Source organism: Thamnophis sirtalis, unplaced genomic scaffold (assembly GCF_051295495.1).
Source record: "Thamnophis sirtalis isolate CommonGarterSnake01/CBP01778 unplaced genomic scaffold, rThaSir2_p1.2 scaffold_15, whole genome shotgun sequence".
NCBI lineage: Eukaryota > Metazoa > Chordata > Lepidosauria > Squamata > Natricidae > Thamnophis > Thamnophis sirtalis.
The window spans coordinates 31615312-31633423 of record NW_028261395.1 but is presented as its reverse complement, the minus strand read 5'-3'; the positions used below and the strand labels follow the sequence as shown (position 1 = coordinate 31633423).

Here is an 18112-nt window from a genome sequence, read left to right as displayed (position 1 = left end):
AAAACTCACTTAACAAATGTCTCACTTAACAACAGAAATATTGGGCTCAGTTGTGGTCCTAAATCGAGGACGACCTGTATTTATGACGGTTGTCATGTCCCACGGTCATGTGATCCCACTTTTGTGACCTTCTGACAAGCCAAATCAACGGGGAAGTCAGATTCACTTAGCAACCGGGCTACTAACTCTAGTGATTCACTTAACAACTGCAGCAAGTAAGGTCGTAAAATGAGGCAAAACTCGCTTAACACGTCTCACTTAGCAACATTAATTTTGGGCTCAGTACATTGAGGGCTACCTGTGTTTGAAAGACGGGTCTGGTCTGACCATGCTTCTTGATTTTTTTACAATATCAACTTTTAAAATAATATTTTGTGGCTCCTTGCTTTGCCCTTTCGGTTCGCTCCCTTAAAATTTCTACCAATGCAGCATCCAGCACTGTGAACGCTCCGTGTAAGGAGCCAGACTCTGAGGGGGTGTAATGCTGCACAATTTTTAAAGGATGTTGTTAAACCGATGCTGGCTTATATTTTTATTTCCCCATAGCAATGTAACCCTTAGCAGTTATGAATGAGAATCAGGCACCAAGGCCACGTATCTCTCCCTCTGGGTAGGTGGGTGGATGTGTGTTTTCTAAGCAGTTGGCACACAAACAGCCTTAAGTTTCCTATGGAAATCTTCGTGCAGTGTAAGGAGAGTAAAAGCCACAATCCTATTGTGCTTTTCTCTCCCTCCCTCCCCCTTTCTTTCTTTCTTTCTTTCTTTCTTTCTTTCTTTCTTTCTTTCCCTGTGTGTGTGTCTCTCTCTCCCTTTCCCCTTTCTTTCTTTCTTTCCTTCTCTCTTCTCTCCCTTTGTCTTTCTTTCTTTCTCTGCCTATCTCTATCTTCCTCCCCCTCTCTTCCTTTCTTTCTCTCCCTCTCTTTCTTGCTCTCTTATCTTCTCTCTCACCCTATCTTTTTCTCTTTCTCTCTCTCTCTGTCTCTCTCCCTTTCCCCTCTCTTTATTTCTTTCTCTCTCTCTCTTCCTATCTCTTTCTCTCTCGTGCTCTCTCCCTCTTTCTCTTTTCTCTCTCTCTGTGCTTCTCTTCCTATCACTGTCTCTCCCTCTCCCCCTTTCTTTCTTTCGTTCTTTCTCTTCTCTCTCCCTATCTCTTTCTTTCTTTCTCTCTCATCTCTCTCTCCCTAGCTCTTTCTCTCTCACGTGCTCTCTCCCTCTCTATATATGTTTGTGTGTGTGTCTCTTTCTCTCTCTCTCCCAATCTTTCCCTCTCTCTCCCTCCCCCTCTCCCAGAAAGCAAAGGACGTTGAAATGCTTGAACGGTTCTGCTGACCCTTCCCAACCAGCCTTTGGAGCCATAAATATCCCCTTTGTTTATAAATAACAGTGTTCTGCACCTTGAACATGTTCCTTAACAAGAGAGGGTGATTTACCAAGGTGATAAACTGTAACTAATGCTAGGGTATCATAATGGGTAAATAGATTAGCCCGGCCGAAGCCTCTGCATCTCACCGCCCATCTGGAAAAACCCCTTCATTCATTTAGCGTCTGCTCCATGCTTACCGCAGCGTTTTGCAACCAGGCGTAACGCTGTCAGATGGTTCTGGAATCGATCGCTGTGTGTTTTCTCATGACAACTAAGTGCATTAGCAAACACAAGATCTAATGAGGCTCCTTCCCGATCACTTTGGTTTCACCTCCAGTTTTACGGGATCGGTCTGCGTTAAATCTCCTAACTGTACGGTGTTCGTTTGATTCCGTGACAATATCAACAGGCATGAAAACACCTGTTAAGCCTGTAGGGTTCATTTTAAAAGATGGCAAGATTTGGAGGACGCACCTCTGCCTACCTTCCTTAGAAACCAAGGTTGAAAGATCAGTGAAGTTACACTTTAGTTGATTAATTGGGGGCAGGCAGTTCAAACAGTAAGGATAAATATCCATTGTGCAGGGAGTTTTAATTTAAGCGTGTCCTTTATGGTCTACCTTGCTTTTTTTGGTTTGGTGTAGTGGGAAGTGAATAAGAAAATATCGAAAATCCCCTTTTCTTCTAGGAGAGAATAGATATTTTGTTGCATTTCTTCTGATCTCTTAAAATACGAATATCTTTTAAATAGATGCAAAGCTAAAACATCTATACTGTACATGTTTAAAAGCCCTAATAAAAACATAGTGTGGGAAATATAATATGCATATTAGATCAGGGATCACCAACCTTTCGGACCTCAGGAACCACTAAATTCATAATTTTAATCCCGTGGATCACTAATTTGCTGTCCATTGCAGCTAGGAATCTCAAATACAGCCAAAAATGAATGTTTGTCTTGTAGCCAGCACAGGTGCTAGATCCGCCCCCTACAAACTCTGTCTTTTTAGGAGCCTGGCTGAAGTTTCGCCGCACCGTTCCCTGAAGCACCAGGGAGGGAGGGAAGGAAGGGCTGGAGCTACTAAACAGGCAGCCAAGCTAAGTGCCTGAAGGACCCCATCCCGTCAGGGAGTGGGAGTAATTATTTTGGCAGGCTGTATCCGGCCCAGGGGCCGTAGTTTGAGGATCCCTGATTTAGTGCAATATAAAAAATGCAAAGATTTTTCTGCAGAATTTTCTCGTGGACCACTAGAGGTCCACGGGCCACCAGTTGGTGACCGCTATATGAGATAATACATATTATAATGATATATGGCAGGGGTGGGGAACAATATCCCTTTTATAACTTGTGGACTTCAACTCCCAGAATTCCTGAGTCAGCATTGTTCCTCAACGCACGACCACAATTTAGCCCAAATTTATGTGAGAAATCTGTGAAGCAAATTTTGCCCTATTTTAAACCAGTTCAATCATTTCTGGTTCTCTTCTTCGGGATCAAAAATTACTCCAATTTCACCCAAAAGGACATTAACACAGATCTCAGTGTAAACTCCTGAATGCTAGATAGCAGGGGTGTCAAACCCAAGGCCCATGGGCCAGATCCGGCCCACGGGGTGCTTAGATCTGGCCTGTGGGGCCGCCTGGAAACAATGAAGGAGCAGCCTGTGGTTCCTATGCCAGCGAAAACGGAGCTCAGGAGGGCCACAGGCCTAGAAAGCTAGAAGGGACGATGGTCTCTTCCAGCTCTGGTATTCTGATATTCTTTAAGATATAAACTCCTTAAACTCCTTTGTCATGGACATGGTGGCTCAGTGGCTAAGAGCAGGGGTTGGTTGCTGCTATTACTGCTTTGCTCAGGGACATGCTAAAAAATGCTTCTGCACATGGGCAGAAGCGAAAAACAAGATGATGGCACCTCTGGCAGTGCCGGTTCGGGGGTATGGCAGGCCAAGTTACTACGTACTCGGCTGAACCGTCTGAACCAGTAGGAACCCATCTCTGGCTAAGATGCTGAGCTTGTCGATCAGAAAGGTCAGCAGTTTGAATCCCTAGTGTCGTGTAACAAAGTGAGCTCCCGTTACTTGTCCCAGCTTCTGCCAGCCTAGCAGTTTTAAAGCATGTAAAAATGCAAGTAGAAAAATAGGGACCATCTTTGGTGGGAAGGTAACAGCTTTCCATGTGCCTTCAGTGTTTAGTCATGCCAGCCACATGACCACGGAGACGTCTTCAGACAGGGTTGGCTGTTCGGCTTTGAAACGGAGATGAGCACCGCCCCCCTAGAGTCGGGAACAACTAGAACATATGTGCAAGGGGAACCTTTACCTTTTATCTTTGTCATTTGTTTCAAAGCCGAAGAGCCAGCACTGTCCGAAGACATCTCCGTGGTTATTTGTCCTATAAATCCTGGGTGGCTGAAGCTAGAATTCTGGTGGGGAACAGAAAAGATGCCACCTAAAACCCCAACCAAGAGAAGGAAGAGCTGAAGGGTGAACTTGTGTCGTTCTGCGGGAGAAAAGCCGTTCAGCCTGGCAAATGGGCCCCAATCCAATCCTTAAACCCCAGCAGAAAGCGGAGATGAAGGGGACCATCTGTAAATCTGCGCTCCTGTTTAATAAAGGGTGGGAAAGAGGGAAAACACAGCTGCTTGCCTGGTCTGTGTGGGAAGGAGCTGCCTGACTGTTGGCACCATCTGGGGCTGCCTTTGTGCTCCGGTGCTTGATCTGTTCATTATACCAGGAGAGCCAGCCTCTCGTGCCCAGGGTGTCAATGAGACGAGATGCCGGCAGCCTCAGAAGCCGCAGCTGAGCCTGCGGACGGTGAATGGCTGAATCTGTAAGCAGGTTGTGGGTTTGTGTGGGGCAGATGATTTCAAGGGGCAGAAGAGAGCAGTCGGATGCAGCCAAACCGTTGGTATCCCTTTTATTCTGTTTATCTGGGCCATTTCACTGGTCCCGTTAAAAGCAAGTTTGCAGCTGTTCATCAACCATATGAAGAGGAGTGAAGGTGTTTTCTTTCTTTCTTTCTTTCTTTCTTTCTTTCTTTCTTTCTTTCTTTCTTTCTTTCTTTCTTTCTTTCTTTCCAGACACTCTGCAAGGGCAGCCACATATATAGTGTGAGACAGTACTCAAATGAGTGATAAGTAAACTCTAGTTCAGGGGTCACCAACCCCCCTATCGGGTCTTGAGAACTTTGGAACTGCGGAAGCTGCTGAAGTGATGGATGCATGCGAGTGCATATCCCCACTTGTGTCACTGGTGGGAAAACATGCGTGCCCGCCACTCACGTGAATGAAGCTGCATGTATACATTTGCCTGCGGCTTGCGTGAAACTATCTACTCCCTCCTCCTCTCCTCCCCGGCTGGTCCACAAAGCTGGAAAGTTTGTGGAACTCTTGTCTAGTTGACCATTACTCCAGCCAACCTGTTTAGAAAGGCACATTATTGTGAGCAGTCCAGAGTCATTTGCTGAGATGGGCTGTTATAGAAATCAAGCAGCCAACCAACCAAATAAATAAATAAATTTGCTGCTCCTGCACGCTTCCTTTTTTCATTCTGCTTTTTCATTCTTCCTCTTTCCAGATCCATCATAAAAAGGTGTATTTTTACCTTCATTGCCAGAGAGGGCATTTGCGGTACCCTTAGAAAGAGCAATTCACACTTTGCATCCAGTCTGCAGTTGTGAAGATGGATGGTTTCCATCTAACAATATTGTAGTTACATTTAGCTGCAAGAAGGAGTATTGAATTGGTAATTGTTCCAGTGCCAGCTGAGTTTACGATTTGCCAGAGTGCTGCGTTCATTGTCTTTTTTCATACTAGTTCTTCTCTCCACCCCCTCTCCATAATTCAAATGGCTTCCCTGCCATGTTAGGTATTGATTGTTATCTGCAGTGGTTGTGTAAAAAGGAATGAAAAGAAGGAGGTTGCGTAGCCTTTGTTGCTGGTCAGTTAGTTAATGTGAAAGGTGACCCCTCCTTTCGATCAAAAGGTTGTTGTCAGATTCCTTGACTAATGGAGAAACATTTATATTTGTTCTCTCTCTTTCTTTTTAATTAAAAACCTTTTTTATTAAACACACATTAAAGCATCGGACGCAGTGTAACCGTCCTGGCAATGTCTTTGCCACACATACTGGAATATAAAGTGAAATATTATAACCACCATGCTTATTTACAATTGGTCCATTCAGTATTTACAAATATAAGGATATTGTATTTCCATCCTTGTTGCTTTCTTCTTGTCTTATACATTTTCACTGTTACGATTTCATACATAACTGTAATCTCCATTCTTTAAACCTTAGTCATTGCTTATCTTGGGTCTTTCCTTTTTTGTTCCAACCATCAATAAAATTTATTCCAGATCTTATAATATTCTGATTCATCTTTATTCTTCAATTCCCACATCAATTTGTCCCATTTCAGCACAAATCAGAATTTTCCTAATTATTTCCTCTTCCTGTAGAATTTCCCTGTTTTTCCAGTTTTGGGCAAAGACCATTCTTGCTGCCATCACAATATGTATTATTAAGTAGATTACCCCCTTGTTATGTTTATTGTTTATGATTTCCAAAAGAAATAGTTCTGGTTTGAATTCTATTTCCCCTTTGGTTATCTCTTATCAGCCACCTTTGAATTTTCCACCAATATTCTTTTGTTTTTTAGTATGGCCACCACATATAGTAGTACGTGCCTGAATCATAATCACATTTCCAACAATTTGGTGCTAGATTTCTAAACATTTTGGCTATTCTCGTGGTTGACTTGTGCTCTCTATTTATAACACATCACACCAGATCAAAATAAGAATAGCCCCTAAAAGGGATTGATTTTTTCACATTCAGAAACGATCACTTTAATTGCTGGCTGTGGGTTGAGTTACTCTTCTTATTGTAGAGTTGTTAAAAAGTGGTTTTAGGGGGCTTCCCAAGTAAGAGACAGCTGCCTGTTGCTTCCTCCCTTTTTTGTTACTGAGGCTGTGCCTTACTTGAGTGTGTGATGGAAGCCCCAGGTATGGAAATCAGGAGACCTAACAGAATTGGAAGGGACCTAACCAGAAAATAAGCCCTAGCAAAATTTTACAGAATGCTTGTGATATAAGCCCTACCCCAAAAATAAGCCCCAGTTAAGATCGTCATCCAGATGGACGTGGTTTGTACCATATTTCCCCAAAATAAGACCTAACCAGGAAATAAGCCCTCACATGATTTTTCAGGATGTTTGTAATATAAGTCCAACCCCCCAAATAAGCCCTAATTAATATAATCAGCCAGATGGATGCAGTTAGTAATGTGTTTCCCCTAAAATAAAACCTAACCAGAAAATAAGCTCTGATGTGTCTTTTGAAGCAAAAATTAATATAAGGTCCTGTCTTATTTTCGGGGAAAACACAGTACCATCCAACAAAGAAATGTTTTCATTAATTTCCATTAAAGTAAATTCAGAAATACAAGCAGTCCCTTGCTGAAAAATAGACTTTGAATGATAGTACTACTAAATATGTATAAAATATGAATAACAGTGGAACTGAAGGGCTGATTAGGGGAATATATATAAATATATATTAATCTAAGCATGTATATTAATAGTAGAATTATATGGATTGAAGAACTGGAAAGAACATGAATAGAAATACTTTAAATGTATAAATGATTGTGATTGATACTAAAACTGTGTAAGGAGATATTGAAAAATGGAAGAATGAAGGATGGAACATTGATTTAACTATGGAAATATGAACAACAAAATAGATGGAAAACATGTCTTTGAATATTATAGCGATATGAAAGGGGGGAGAAGTTAAAATAGGGTTAGAAAATAGTGGGGGGAAATAATAATTATATATTAATATGTTAAGATATACAAAAGGACAGAAAGATGGTTCAGAAAGGAAGGGTGATAATAAAAGACATATATAAATAATATAAAACAATGGAAATAAAAGGTAATATTTAGGAATAATAAGACTGTTTCTGTGTACTGAAATGTATGTTACCCAATTACCACACCATTCAGACATTGATATGTATAAAGAATATAAGAAAAATAGGAACCATGGTGGCTCAGTGGTTAGAATGCAACATTGCAGACTAATTCTGCCCATTGCCCGGGGTTCGATCCTGACCGGCTCAAAGTTGACTCAGCTTTCCATCATTTCAAGGTCGGTAAAATGAGGAGCTCGATTGTTGGGGGTGAGAAGCTGACATTGTAAACTGCTTAGAGAGGGCTGTAACACACAGTATATAAGTCTAAGTGCTACATGCTGTCCGAAGATGTCTCCATGGTCATGTGGCTGGCATGACTAAATGCTTAAGGCACACGGAACGCTGTTACCTTCCCACCAAAGGTGGTCCCTATTTTTCTACTTGCATTTTTACATGCTTTCGAACTGCTAGGTTGGCAGAAGCTGGGATGAGTAACAGGAGCTCACTCCGTTATGTAGTGCTAGGGATTCGAACTGCCGAACTGTCAATCTTTCTGATAGACAAGCTCCCTAAACTACTATGTATTTCCTTCTGATCCCTCTCTTTTTCCCTTCTTTTCCCCAGCGCTGCTTTCATCGTGGTGTGAAGAACTTGGACGACTCTTGTTGCTACGTCACCAGAAAAGCCGGCAAAACGACCCTCCGGGGAAGCTGCCGATGCAAGCACCCATGAACTCCATGAAACCTTCCCTTTCGCATAGGTGAGTCCCGGGCAAATATTTCCCCTAAAACAACATGTGCGAACTTAGTTCCCATCAGAGAGTGTTCTTTTTATAGTTGCCACTGTAAGGTTTATTTCTTCCCAGAAGACAGCTCGAGAGAGCTTTGTTTTCAGATACTTGTGAGTGAAATTCCTGTGTCCTTGTGTCAGTTAGAAATGAGTCCCCGAAGCCACAGTTTTAATTTTGCTGACGTATACTATTCACAGTCTGGGACTGGTAAAAACTTAACAGTTCAAGTCTTAGCCAAGGATCTAAGAGCTGTTAAGGTAACATCTGAGTATATATTATTATTATTATTATCAACATATGGCATTGTTAGAGTAGCCAGGAGACCATAATGTTATTGTGCAGTAGTAATTTGGCTCGCCAAGGTACCAGTCCTATTAGAGGAAACACCTGCGCACTTCTCAAGGTGGGCCACAGGTGAGCAAGCTGGCTTCGATTGCAGTGTCACCAAGGCCCCCCTCCAGAGGTGAAATGCTACTGGCTTGGACTGCTTCGCTCAAACTGGTAGCAAAAAGACTACCGGTTTGCCTGAACCAGTATTTAAAAAATCCTACCAGTTTGGGCGAACCAGTATTTCCAGCAATCAGCTGTGAAGCGCAATTTATATTACCTAGAATTGTCGGATTTCCTGCTTTCTAGCTAATTTAAATTGTGCGTCACAGCTGATCATCGGAAATAGAACGTCCTGTGGATGCCTGTAGGTAGCGCGTGCGCTCACGTTTGCGAACCGGTAGCGAAGGTAAGTTGATTTCAACCCTGTCCCCTTCCCTTCCCAGAGCTGCCTTGCCAGACTAAATGCACGCACTGTAACTATAAACAGCCATTAAATGAGGACTATCCTTTGTGCAAATAGACTTTTAGAGAAGGTGTTTGGGGAAAAAATGACTGTTTCTGTTTCATGATCACCAGTGGGCTGTCCTCTAGTACTGTTAGGTCAGTATCTCATCTGATGTTATTTTGATTTTATAGATAAATTATTGTAAATTTTATAGATAAATGAAAACTTGTCATTCATATTAACAAAACATCATCTGGGTCCTGTATTGTCTATTATTAGAAAAGGATAATGATAACAATACACCCTGCAATATCTTTAACACCATCAAACAGGAACATCTGCCTCTCCCAGGTACAACAGGTGGATACAAATGCCAAATCCAGTCTAGACTAAAAAAAAAACACCCTCCCTCTTACAACCCTGTAGTCCCATAGAGTTGGGTCGACTGGATGGAGCTGAGGGTTTACTGGCCGGCTCCCCTTCCTGACACCTATGTGGAGTTCACAGCAAATATTTTTTTTCTTTGCACTCTAGGAGAGAAGTATGCGCTGCTAGCTAGGATTGAACTCTTAACCTTCTGAGTGGGAGGCGAGCATCTTTACCAATAGGCCATTGTGCTGCTCAAATCCAGTCTAGGCTATCCAGTGTAAATATCTGTTCAACCAACGATAATATCTTAGATCTTTGATTAGGACTTGAATTATTACGTTTACACCAGTCTTTAACTAAAAAGCTAACTGTAGATTGCCAGCGCATATAATAATATTAGTATTGTTAAACAAAATCAGACTATCCTAGATCCTTGGGAAGGACTTGATAGGTGGACAAAAATGCCAAGTCCAGTCTAAATTTCTGGAGACTATACAAACAATCATAATAATAATAGCTAATATTGAGTTTATCGGTGTTTTTGAAGGTGTCCTTTAAAAAAACCAATAGAGGTAAATAAAGAATACTGAAAAAAAGTTGCAAAGCTAGAAGAGGTAGAGAAGAACAATCTCAATGTGCCTTCTGGGTATCTTATGACTGACCGTGAACATCATGGCAGACGTTTTCTAAAAACATGCCATGCTTTCCCAAAGGGGCTTTTTTTTCAAGGTGCAACTGGACTTTCTTGTTATTCTCTGAAGCTGTTTCACTTCTCATCCAAGAAGCTTCTTCAGCTCTGACCGGATGGTAGGGAATGGAAAGATTTATACTCCTTGCAGACCGCTGGTCATTTGCATCCTTTTAGAGAGTCGTGGAGGCCACTGGGACTTTTGTCTGTGTCCTCAGGGGTCACCTGAGTGGTGTTAATGGTGCCTGTAGTCTGCCCTTTTTTCCTCTGGAAATCTATTCCTACTTCCACACCATTCCAAGGGTGTTCATCCCAAATGGCATAGCTAAAAACCTGTAGAGATTCTCAGTCATCCAGGTCATGGTTGTCCCAAAGGTGTTTTTTCAGACAGCTACTGGACGTTCTTGGTTTTTTTTTTCTTTTGAAGACATTTGCTTCTCATCCAAGAAGCTTCTTCATCTTGGACAGGATAGTGAGGAAGGGAAAGATTTATATTCTTTGCAAACAGCTGGTCATTTGCATCCTTTTAGAGAGTCAAGGAGGCCACTGGGAGTTTTTGTCTGTGTCCTCAGCGTTACCCGAGTAGCGCAAAAGGGTGTGGAGCCTTCTTGGAACTGCTGAAAGCCTTTTGCATTCCTTCACTATCTCTGCCTACCTCTATGCGGTCAACCATTATCTGGTCCAAGACTGGCTGGTTTTTCTTACTCTCCAGACAAGTGGTGGGTTCCTTCTGATTCGGACCGGTTTGGCCAAACCGGTAGTGGTTTGACGACTCTGGAACCAGCAGTGACCCAGGCCTGCAACACCCCCGAACCAGATCTCTGATTGGCGCCATCTTGTTTTTCAGTTCTGAGCATGTGCAGAACAATTTTTATTGCACTGCGCATGCACGCACAGTGCGCATCAAACACATGCCCGAGCGAACTGGCAGTAGTGCCGACCGAAACCCACCCCTGTCTCCAAGGTGACCTTCGGAACCATCTGGAAAACCATCATTCACAGGCTTTCTCACTATCCACCTTAAAAGTTATATAGAACTTTTATAGAAAAGTTATGTAGTCTGGAAAAACCATTGCTTTAACTATTCTGATCTTTGTTGTCCTAGAAATAGCCTTATCTTCCATCGTTTTATCTGCCCTTGCTGTCGTCTTCCTTCCTAGACTTAATTTCATCTCAAATTCTCCTCTACTCTGTCCATGTTTATTCTTGAGCTTAGGGAAGTAACCACTTCCCTTCCCAAAATATATTTTAAAAAAGTTGAGTACTTTTTAAAGATAAAGGTTTTTCCCCTCCCAGTGGTGTCCAACTCTGGAGGGTTGATAAGTTGCATCAGCTCATCTACATTTCCTAGCCAAGTGAGGCAGTGTTGCATGAAAATAATTTCCTTGGTCATCTGGCCAGCATGATTATAAGCTGAAGATGTATGGAATGCTGTTATCTTCCCACCAAAATGGTAGCTATTTATCTATTTGCATTTGCATCAGAGGTGGGTTGCTCCCGGTTTGGCCAAACCGGTAGTGGAATTCAGGCCTGGGTCACAGAACCGGCAGCGACCCAGCACTGGGCCGCCATTTTGGTTTTTAGTGACTGCGCGTGTACAGTTCACTGTAAATTGTTCTGTGTACGCAGAAAGATCAATTTATATTGAATAGCAAGTGCAGTGTTTGCAAAATTGACAGCAACCCACCCCTGATTTGCATGCTTTTGAACGGCTGGATTGACAGGAGCTGGGCTGGGCAGTTCTTGGGTCTGCCAACCTTCTTGTCGACAAGCCCAGCCTCTTAACCACTAGGCCATCATATCCCTCTTTCAGTTCCTACCATCAATTATAAATTTGTTCTGCCTGCTGACTGAGCCAGAGGAATACCGATGGACGCTGGTAGGCAGAGGCAGAATTTTTTTGCTATCTGTTTAGCATTTAACTTTCAGCCAGATTTTCCATTCCCCATTTTTTTTAATATACCGTACTTTTCAGAGTATAAGACGCATTCCCCCTCCAAAAAAAGTGGGTGAAAATTGTGACGTGTCTTATACACCGAATGTTCTGAAGCCCCATCCACCCGCCAGCCCCTTCCTTTGGCTGTGTTTTGCCTCTGTGTGTTGCATTTTCGGCCTCCACATGCCCCGTTTTAGACCCATTCCAGGCTCTGGGGATTGCTGCAGCACATCGCTGCCACCGTGTGTTGTGGTTTTGGCCTCTGTGCGTCACATTTTTTGCCTCTGCGTCACATTTTTAGCCAGTTCCAGGTGGTGGGGATTAGCCGCAGCCGCTGCCTGGAACAAGCCAAAAATGTGATGCGCAGAGGCCAAAAACATGGTGTGCAGCGACTGAAAATGTAACGTGTGGTGGCTAAAAACGCGATATGCTGAGGCAGCAATATGCTGTGGTGATCCCTTCAGCCTGGAACAGCTGACTGGCGGTATTCCGGAAGGCTGATCCAACCACTAATCAGCTGCTCATGCTGAATCAGGCTGCGATAACGTGCTGAAGCTAACCAGGCTGTTGACTGCAAGGACGTTAGCCAGACGAATATCGATGGATGCTGGTAGGCAGAGGCAGATTCTTGTTTTCCACCCCAAAAACTAAGGTGTGACTTATATTCCGGAGCATCTTATACTCTGAAAAATATGGGGGTCATCAAATCTTTTCTTTCAGCTAATGAGGTTGGAACATCTGCATATTTGAAATCATTCCCATCTCTTGGATTTGAGCCACCATGGAAAAGGCCCTTCTTCTGGATCCTGCCACATGTGTCTTCTTAGGATGAGATCCATGACATTCCTTGTCTCCTTGCTCTAGTGGGTCAGATGGATGGCCCCACAGATCACCGAACCATCCATTGTTTCCATCTGTTACTTCTTGATCTGCCTTCAGGTGCTTTGGAGATTAGGTTGACCCTCTTCTTTCTGCTAACCCCTCAAATATTATCTATGGAGATTCTCAATCATCCATGTCATGGTTGTCCCAAAGGTGTTTTTTTCAAGAGGCAACCGGACTTTCTGGTTTTTCTTTGGACGTTTCGCTTCTCATCCGAGTTGCCTCTTGAAAAACCATTCTTGGGAGCCTCCAATATTGGAGGCACTGCTGCCATGTCCTTCATTTCACTACACAAGGATGTCCTGCATGTTAGATTTGAAGGATGGCACCGATTTTTAACATGAAACACCGTTTTTGGTTTTGCGGGAAGAATTTAGCAAAATAACTTAGTTTACTGCTGTTGGGAGAAATGTCCTCCTGGGTTCAGTTCCAAGTGGGGAGAAAGACACTGGAGACATGGAGGCTGCTTGGGAAGATAGTTTAATGGTGGACTGAATCACATGGCTTGAGCTCCTGAACAGAAAGAGGGGATCACATGCTTCCAGATGTTGGGTGAAGAAGAAAAGAAAAAGAAGGGACATGCTGAGAGTTCCTGGGTTTTTTATACTCTCTGTTTGGCCCCACCTCTCTGTTTCCTGTTCCTGTATAAGAAATGCATTCTGATTGGTTGTTAGACTCCCAGGGGTGAGAGTAGGGGGTCTTAGCGAACCTTGTAGGTTGTGTGCCTTTTTGAGTCCCAAGCTTGGTTGAGTTCCCAGATGCTGTATGGTGAGTTTCTGTAGAAGGCTAATCTTACCTTTGTTATGTAGACTAGCTCAGGCTTTTTTTAAAGGCCCATTAACAAAGGTGGGAGCTATTAAGAGTGAGTCTGTTTCTTGCCTAAAAAAACATGTTATCCAGGGAAATATAATATTCTGCCTTTTGAATATTTCCCAGGAAATTTCATTTTTCTAGGAGAGGGGTAGGTGCTAACTTCCTACACCCCTTAGGTAGTTATGTCAGCCAAGGGGCTTTAGTGAAGCTGCAGGTCACACATAGAACTTTAAGGAGGCAACCACAATTAGTTTGTTTTGCAATCACAAAGCAACAATTGGTTTCCTGAATCAGGCTTGGATTTTTTTCTGACCTAGGCTTCCCCAAAAAGCACGAGGCAAAGTCCTGGTCCTGACAAAGCCCCTTTTGTTAAAAGAATGTGAATTCCTCTCATTCACGTTCAGCAAAGGCCTGGCAAACAGTCTTTCAAAGGAATATTTATGACTACCGACCTTATCTAGCTTGGAAAGCTGCCATGTAAATATTTTCCAAATGCGGTGCTGTGCAAGGAAAGACTGGGCACAGAGTCTCTGAGATTCACAGACAGATCTTCACACTCCTGAAACAAATGAACAAACGACCAAACGAATTGTTTCCTGCAAGAGCCCACTCCCCTTTCTCTTTTGTTTCCTATGGGAAGGGCCAATCACCTTCCACCTGTGGCTTTACTCCCAAGTCAATCCTGATTTCTGAGTTGTTCTTTTCTTCTGGCAGCTCTGCACATGCACCCACTGGGAACAGGCTCCAGCTGTTCCTCTGCCTCACTGCTGTCCAGCTCTGTAGGCACCTGATCAGAGCCCTTGTCCGAGCCTTCCTCAGCATCCAGGACTGGCCCATGCTCCTCCCCTCTGTCTGTCTCTGTCTGTGTCTCCCTCTCTCTGTCTGTCTCTCTGTCTCTGTGTGTGTGTGTCTGTCTCTCTCTCACTCTGTCTCTATCCCCCCTCTCTCTGTCTCTGTCTGTCTGTGTCTGTCTCTCTCTCTCCCTCTCCCCTCTCTCTATGTCTCTCTCTGTCTCTGTCTCTCTCACTGTCTCTGTCTGTCTCTGTCTCTCTCTCTCTGTCTCTCTCTGTCCCTCTCTGTCTCTCTCTCTCTCTCTTTCTGTGTATTTGTGTGTGTCTCTCTCTTCCCCCCTCTCTCTCTCTCTTCTCTCTCTCCCCTTCTGCTTCTGCCAGTCTGTCTTTGGCAGAGAAAGCCTTTTTTTTTGCTACTCAGCGGGCATGCAAATTAACCAGCTCCCACAAACCCAAAGAAAGGAAGGTCTATCAAATATTTCATTCATGCCTGCAATTTGTATTCTTGATTAGCCTGCGCCAAAAACCTTTTCCTTTCTTCCATTCTCCTTTCTCCCTTCTTGGAGGGGCAAGAGGGGAGGAGGGACACACACACACAAAATCAACCAGAAGTAGAATCCCCCCCCCTTCTTTTCTGACTGTTTAAAGCAATCGCTGACCTCCAGGCATTATGAATAAACAGCAAAGCTAAGAACAAAAGATTTTCCTCTTGCCTGCCATTATCTCACATTAGCATAGCCAAGGAGGCTCTGGGGTTGAACAATGCAATTGCCATTCACCGATAATCAGTGAGTTTCCTGCTGTTTTTTTTTTTTTAGGATTACCAAGGCAACAGGCAAGGATAGAATACTTGGGTGGGTGTTTTGCATTTTTTTTTCTAAAAAAATAATAATTACCCTTATCATGATTGAAGGATCCATTGAGTTTATAGAATACTAGCTGCACTGATCAGTGAAATTAATGCCTCGCTACTTAACTGGGGAGTGGGGGATGAACTGGGACATTTCTCTCCTGAATGCTGGTACATCAATTAAAGCCGTATCCTGGATGATGCAAGGCTGGCTGGTGCAATGAGAAGGAGATCAAAATTAAAATTTATGGTAGCTGGCTGAGCATCGTTAGCTGTTAAACAGGTTACAGGTGGAATGCTCACATTGTGAGCATGGTGTGGCGGGAGAAAGATGGTGTATAGGATGTGTCTTAGGTGTGTGTTGCTGTTGGGACAATGGCCAGAGTGGTGCTGGGGGTGGGGGATGTTAAAAAGCAGCGGAGAGAGACATTAAGGAAAATTATTTCATCCCATTAGTTGTAGGGATGGTGATGATGAATAAATTCATGTTTTTTTAAGTGCTGGAAGCCTTCTCAGTAATTATTCTTCTCTATTCCACCTCTGCTTTGTTGCAATTTGCTTAGTATAATGTTTGTCAGGGGCGTGGAGGTTGAGGGGGGTGATGGTGTTGTAAATTAAAGCGTAACTAGATATACTGTCTGGGATAAGGTTTTTCAGATAGATAGGTAGGTAGGTAGGTAGGTAGGTAGGTAGGTAGGTAGGTAGGTAGGTAGGTAGGTAGGTAGGTAGGTAGGTAGATGATAGATAGATAGATAGATAGATAGATAGATAGATAGATAGATAGATAGATAGATAGATAGAGATGATAGATAGAGATGATAGATAGGTAGGTAGGTAGGTAGGTAAGTAGGTAGGTAGATTAGATTAGATAGATAGATAGATAGATAGATAGATAGATAGATAGATAGATAGATAGATAGATAGATAGATAGATAGATAGATAGATAGCAGCAACAACAATAATAATTTTATTATAATAAAAAATGTAACATTGATACCCATTGCCATTGGGACACTTGATACCACGTCCAAGAATTCTGCAAAACACATCATGAAATTGAAGCTTCCTGCAATAACACCAGTGGAACTGCAAAAAACTGCGCTACTAGGAATGTTATATATTTTAAGAAGATACCTGGTTGATACGTAGGACTCTGGCAGCAACCACGTATCAACCATTAGCACCAATCAATGGTATTTGTGACAGATCTTTAAATGTTCACTTGACTGAGTTTCATGTTTAATGAATAAAATAAATAATAATAATAGATATAAACAGACAGAGATAGAGACAGACAGACAGACAGACAGACAGAGTTTAGATGTTCCCACAGCTAAACTCATTTGGTGGGATGGAGTTAAATTGGAGCGTAACCAGTTTACGTAGCTTGTGTGGTTAAGACGCTGGGTTGGAGGTTAGCAAGTCCACATTCAGGACCCGAGTGCTGCCAGGGAGTGGCTTGAGCTCCTGTCCCTTGCTCCAGCTCCTGCAAGGGACATGGAAGGAGCCCCCCAAGGGGGTGTCCCTCTGGTAATGGTGATGTCACTGGCTAATCCTTTCAACCCGGAAGTGCCTCAGTGTTTCTGACACGAGTGCAATGTGACCCGATGAATTACTTGACTTGACTTGACTTTTGAGGATCCAAACTGCTCCCGTCTCAAATTAAACATCGGTGAGTCCAAGGAATTAGACAAAATTTTCACACTGAGGAGAACTGTTGTCGATATTGTTTTTTCACTGCTTGTCATTCTTCCACAAGTTCCTGTCTACCTTTCTCCTCAGCAGGCCTTCAAACCTTAATGTATTCCTTCGTCTTTTCCTGCTTCATCTCCAAACTTCTTCACTGCCTTACTTTCACTGTGTTGAACACACTGCACAGCTATTACACAATTGAGTGCCTCTCTCCCCAGAGTCTTGTTATGAATGCTTCAGCACACAAGGGGCTCTGAATCTTAGAGCTCTCTGATAAAAGTTCCTCCTGCGTCTGCGTCCCGTTATTGGAATGGGGAAAACAATTCTAAGAAGATGAGCAGATCCACTCCCTGGAGCTGTCTGGAGAACATGTAGGCCTTGCTGGAAGAAACCGCTTTGAAGAATTTGTTCAGTGGATCAGCTCTTGTGTTAGTCCTGACCAGAGGTCACCAACCGTTCGAACCTCAGGGACCATTAAATTCATAATTTTAAATCCCGCGGAACAATAATATGATCTGCCTAATGACTGGCTGGGTGGGCGTGGCTAGGTGGTCATGTGATTGGGTGGGTGTAGCCAACTCTGATTTGCTCTGAACTGTGAGTTTTCCTTGAATTGAGTTACTCGGTTTTCATATCTTTTAATCTTTTCAGCAACAGCAACAACCCTCTGCTTCAGCTGTTCAATTACTATCGCAATCTCTTTATTCTCCAAATAGTATCTTGCTTCCAGGCTGCTTTTGACCTGCTTGTTCTTTAGCTGACCTTGCCTTAGGTTCTTCAAGTTGCTCAAGTCTCCACGAAATTTTTTGATCTTCAATTCCAGCCAATTTTTCCATTTAGGCTTCCTCTTCTTGCCTCTTTGGTTCTTTTGTATTTTCAAACCCAATTCTTTGGTGGTTATGAAGGCTGCTGCATACATCAGCTGGTTTGTTTCAGCTAATGTAATGGTTTGAATGGTTTGCACAGCCTCATTGCCCTTTTTTAGTATCTTTCTTAATTCTTTCCAGTTCACTTGGTTCAGCTTTGGCAAACGTGTTCTTTTGGCATCTTCCATTTGATGCTTTATTTTCTCAGCTAATTGAGCAATATCTGTTGGTGTTTGTTCTTCAGTGCTTCCTTGTTCTTTATCTTCATCTATTTCAGCATCCTCTCCCTCCCTTTATTCCTCAGTTTGCTTTTGAGTCTGAAAATCATTCTTGATGTTACTCTTCTTTGTTGGTATACTCAGACCATTAGTTGCT

The 18112-nt window shown here is 42.9% G+C and overlaps 1 protein-coding gene across 7 annotated transcripts in view; it reads left to right on the top strand.

Annotated features, from left to right (window-relative positions):
• Window positions 1-18112, top strand: part of ZMIZ1 (zinc finger MIZ-type containing 1) — a 466283-nt gene that overhangs the window by 375833 nt on the left and 72338 nt on the right. For all 7 annotated transcript variants that reach the window (XM_087702241.1, XM_087702237.1, XM_087702240.1 and 4 more), the window contains one exon: window positions 7909-8044. In XM_087702241.1, coding sequence (XP_087558367.1) covers window positions 7909-8044 — 136 coding nt within the window. The remainder of the gene's footprint in view (window positions 1-7908; window positions 8045-18112) is intronic.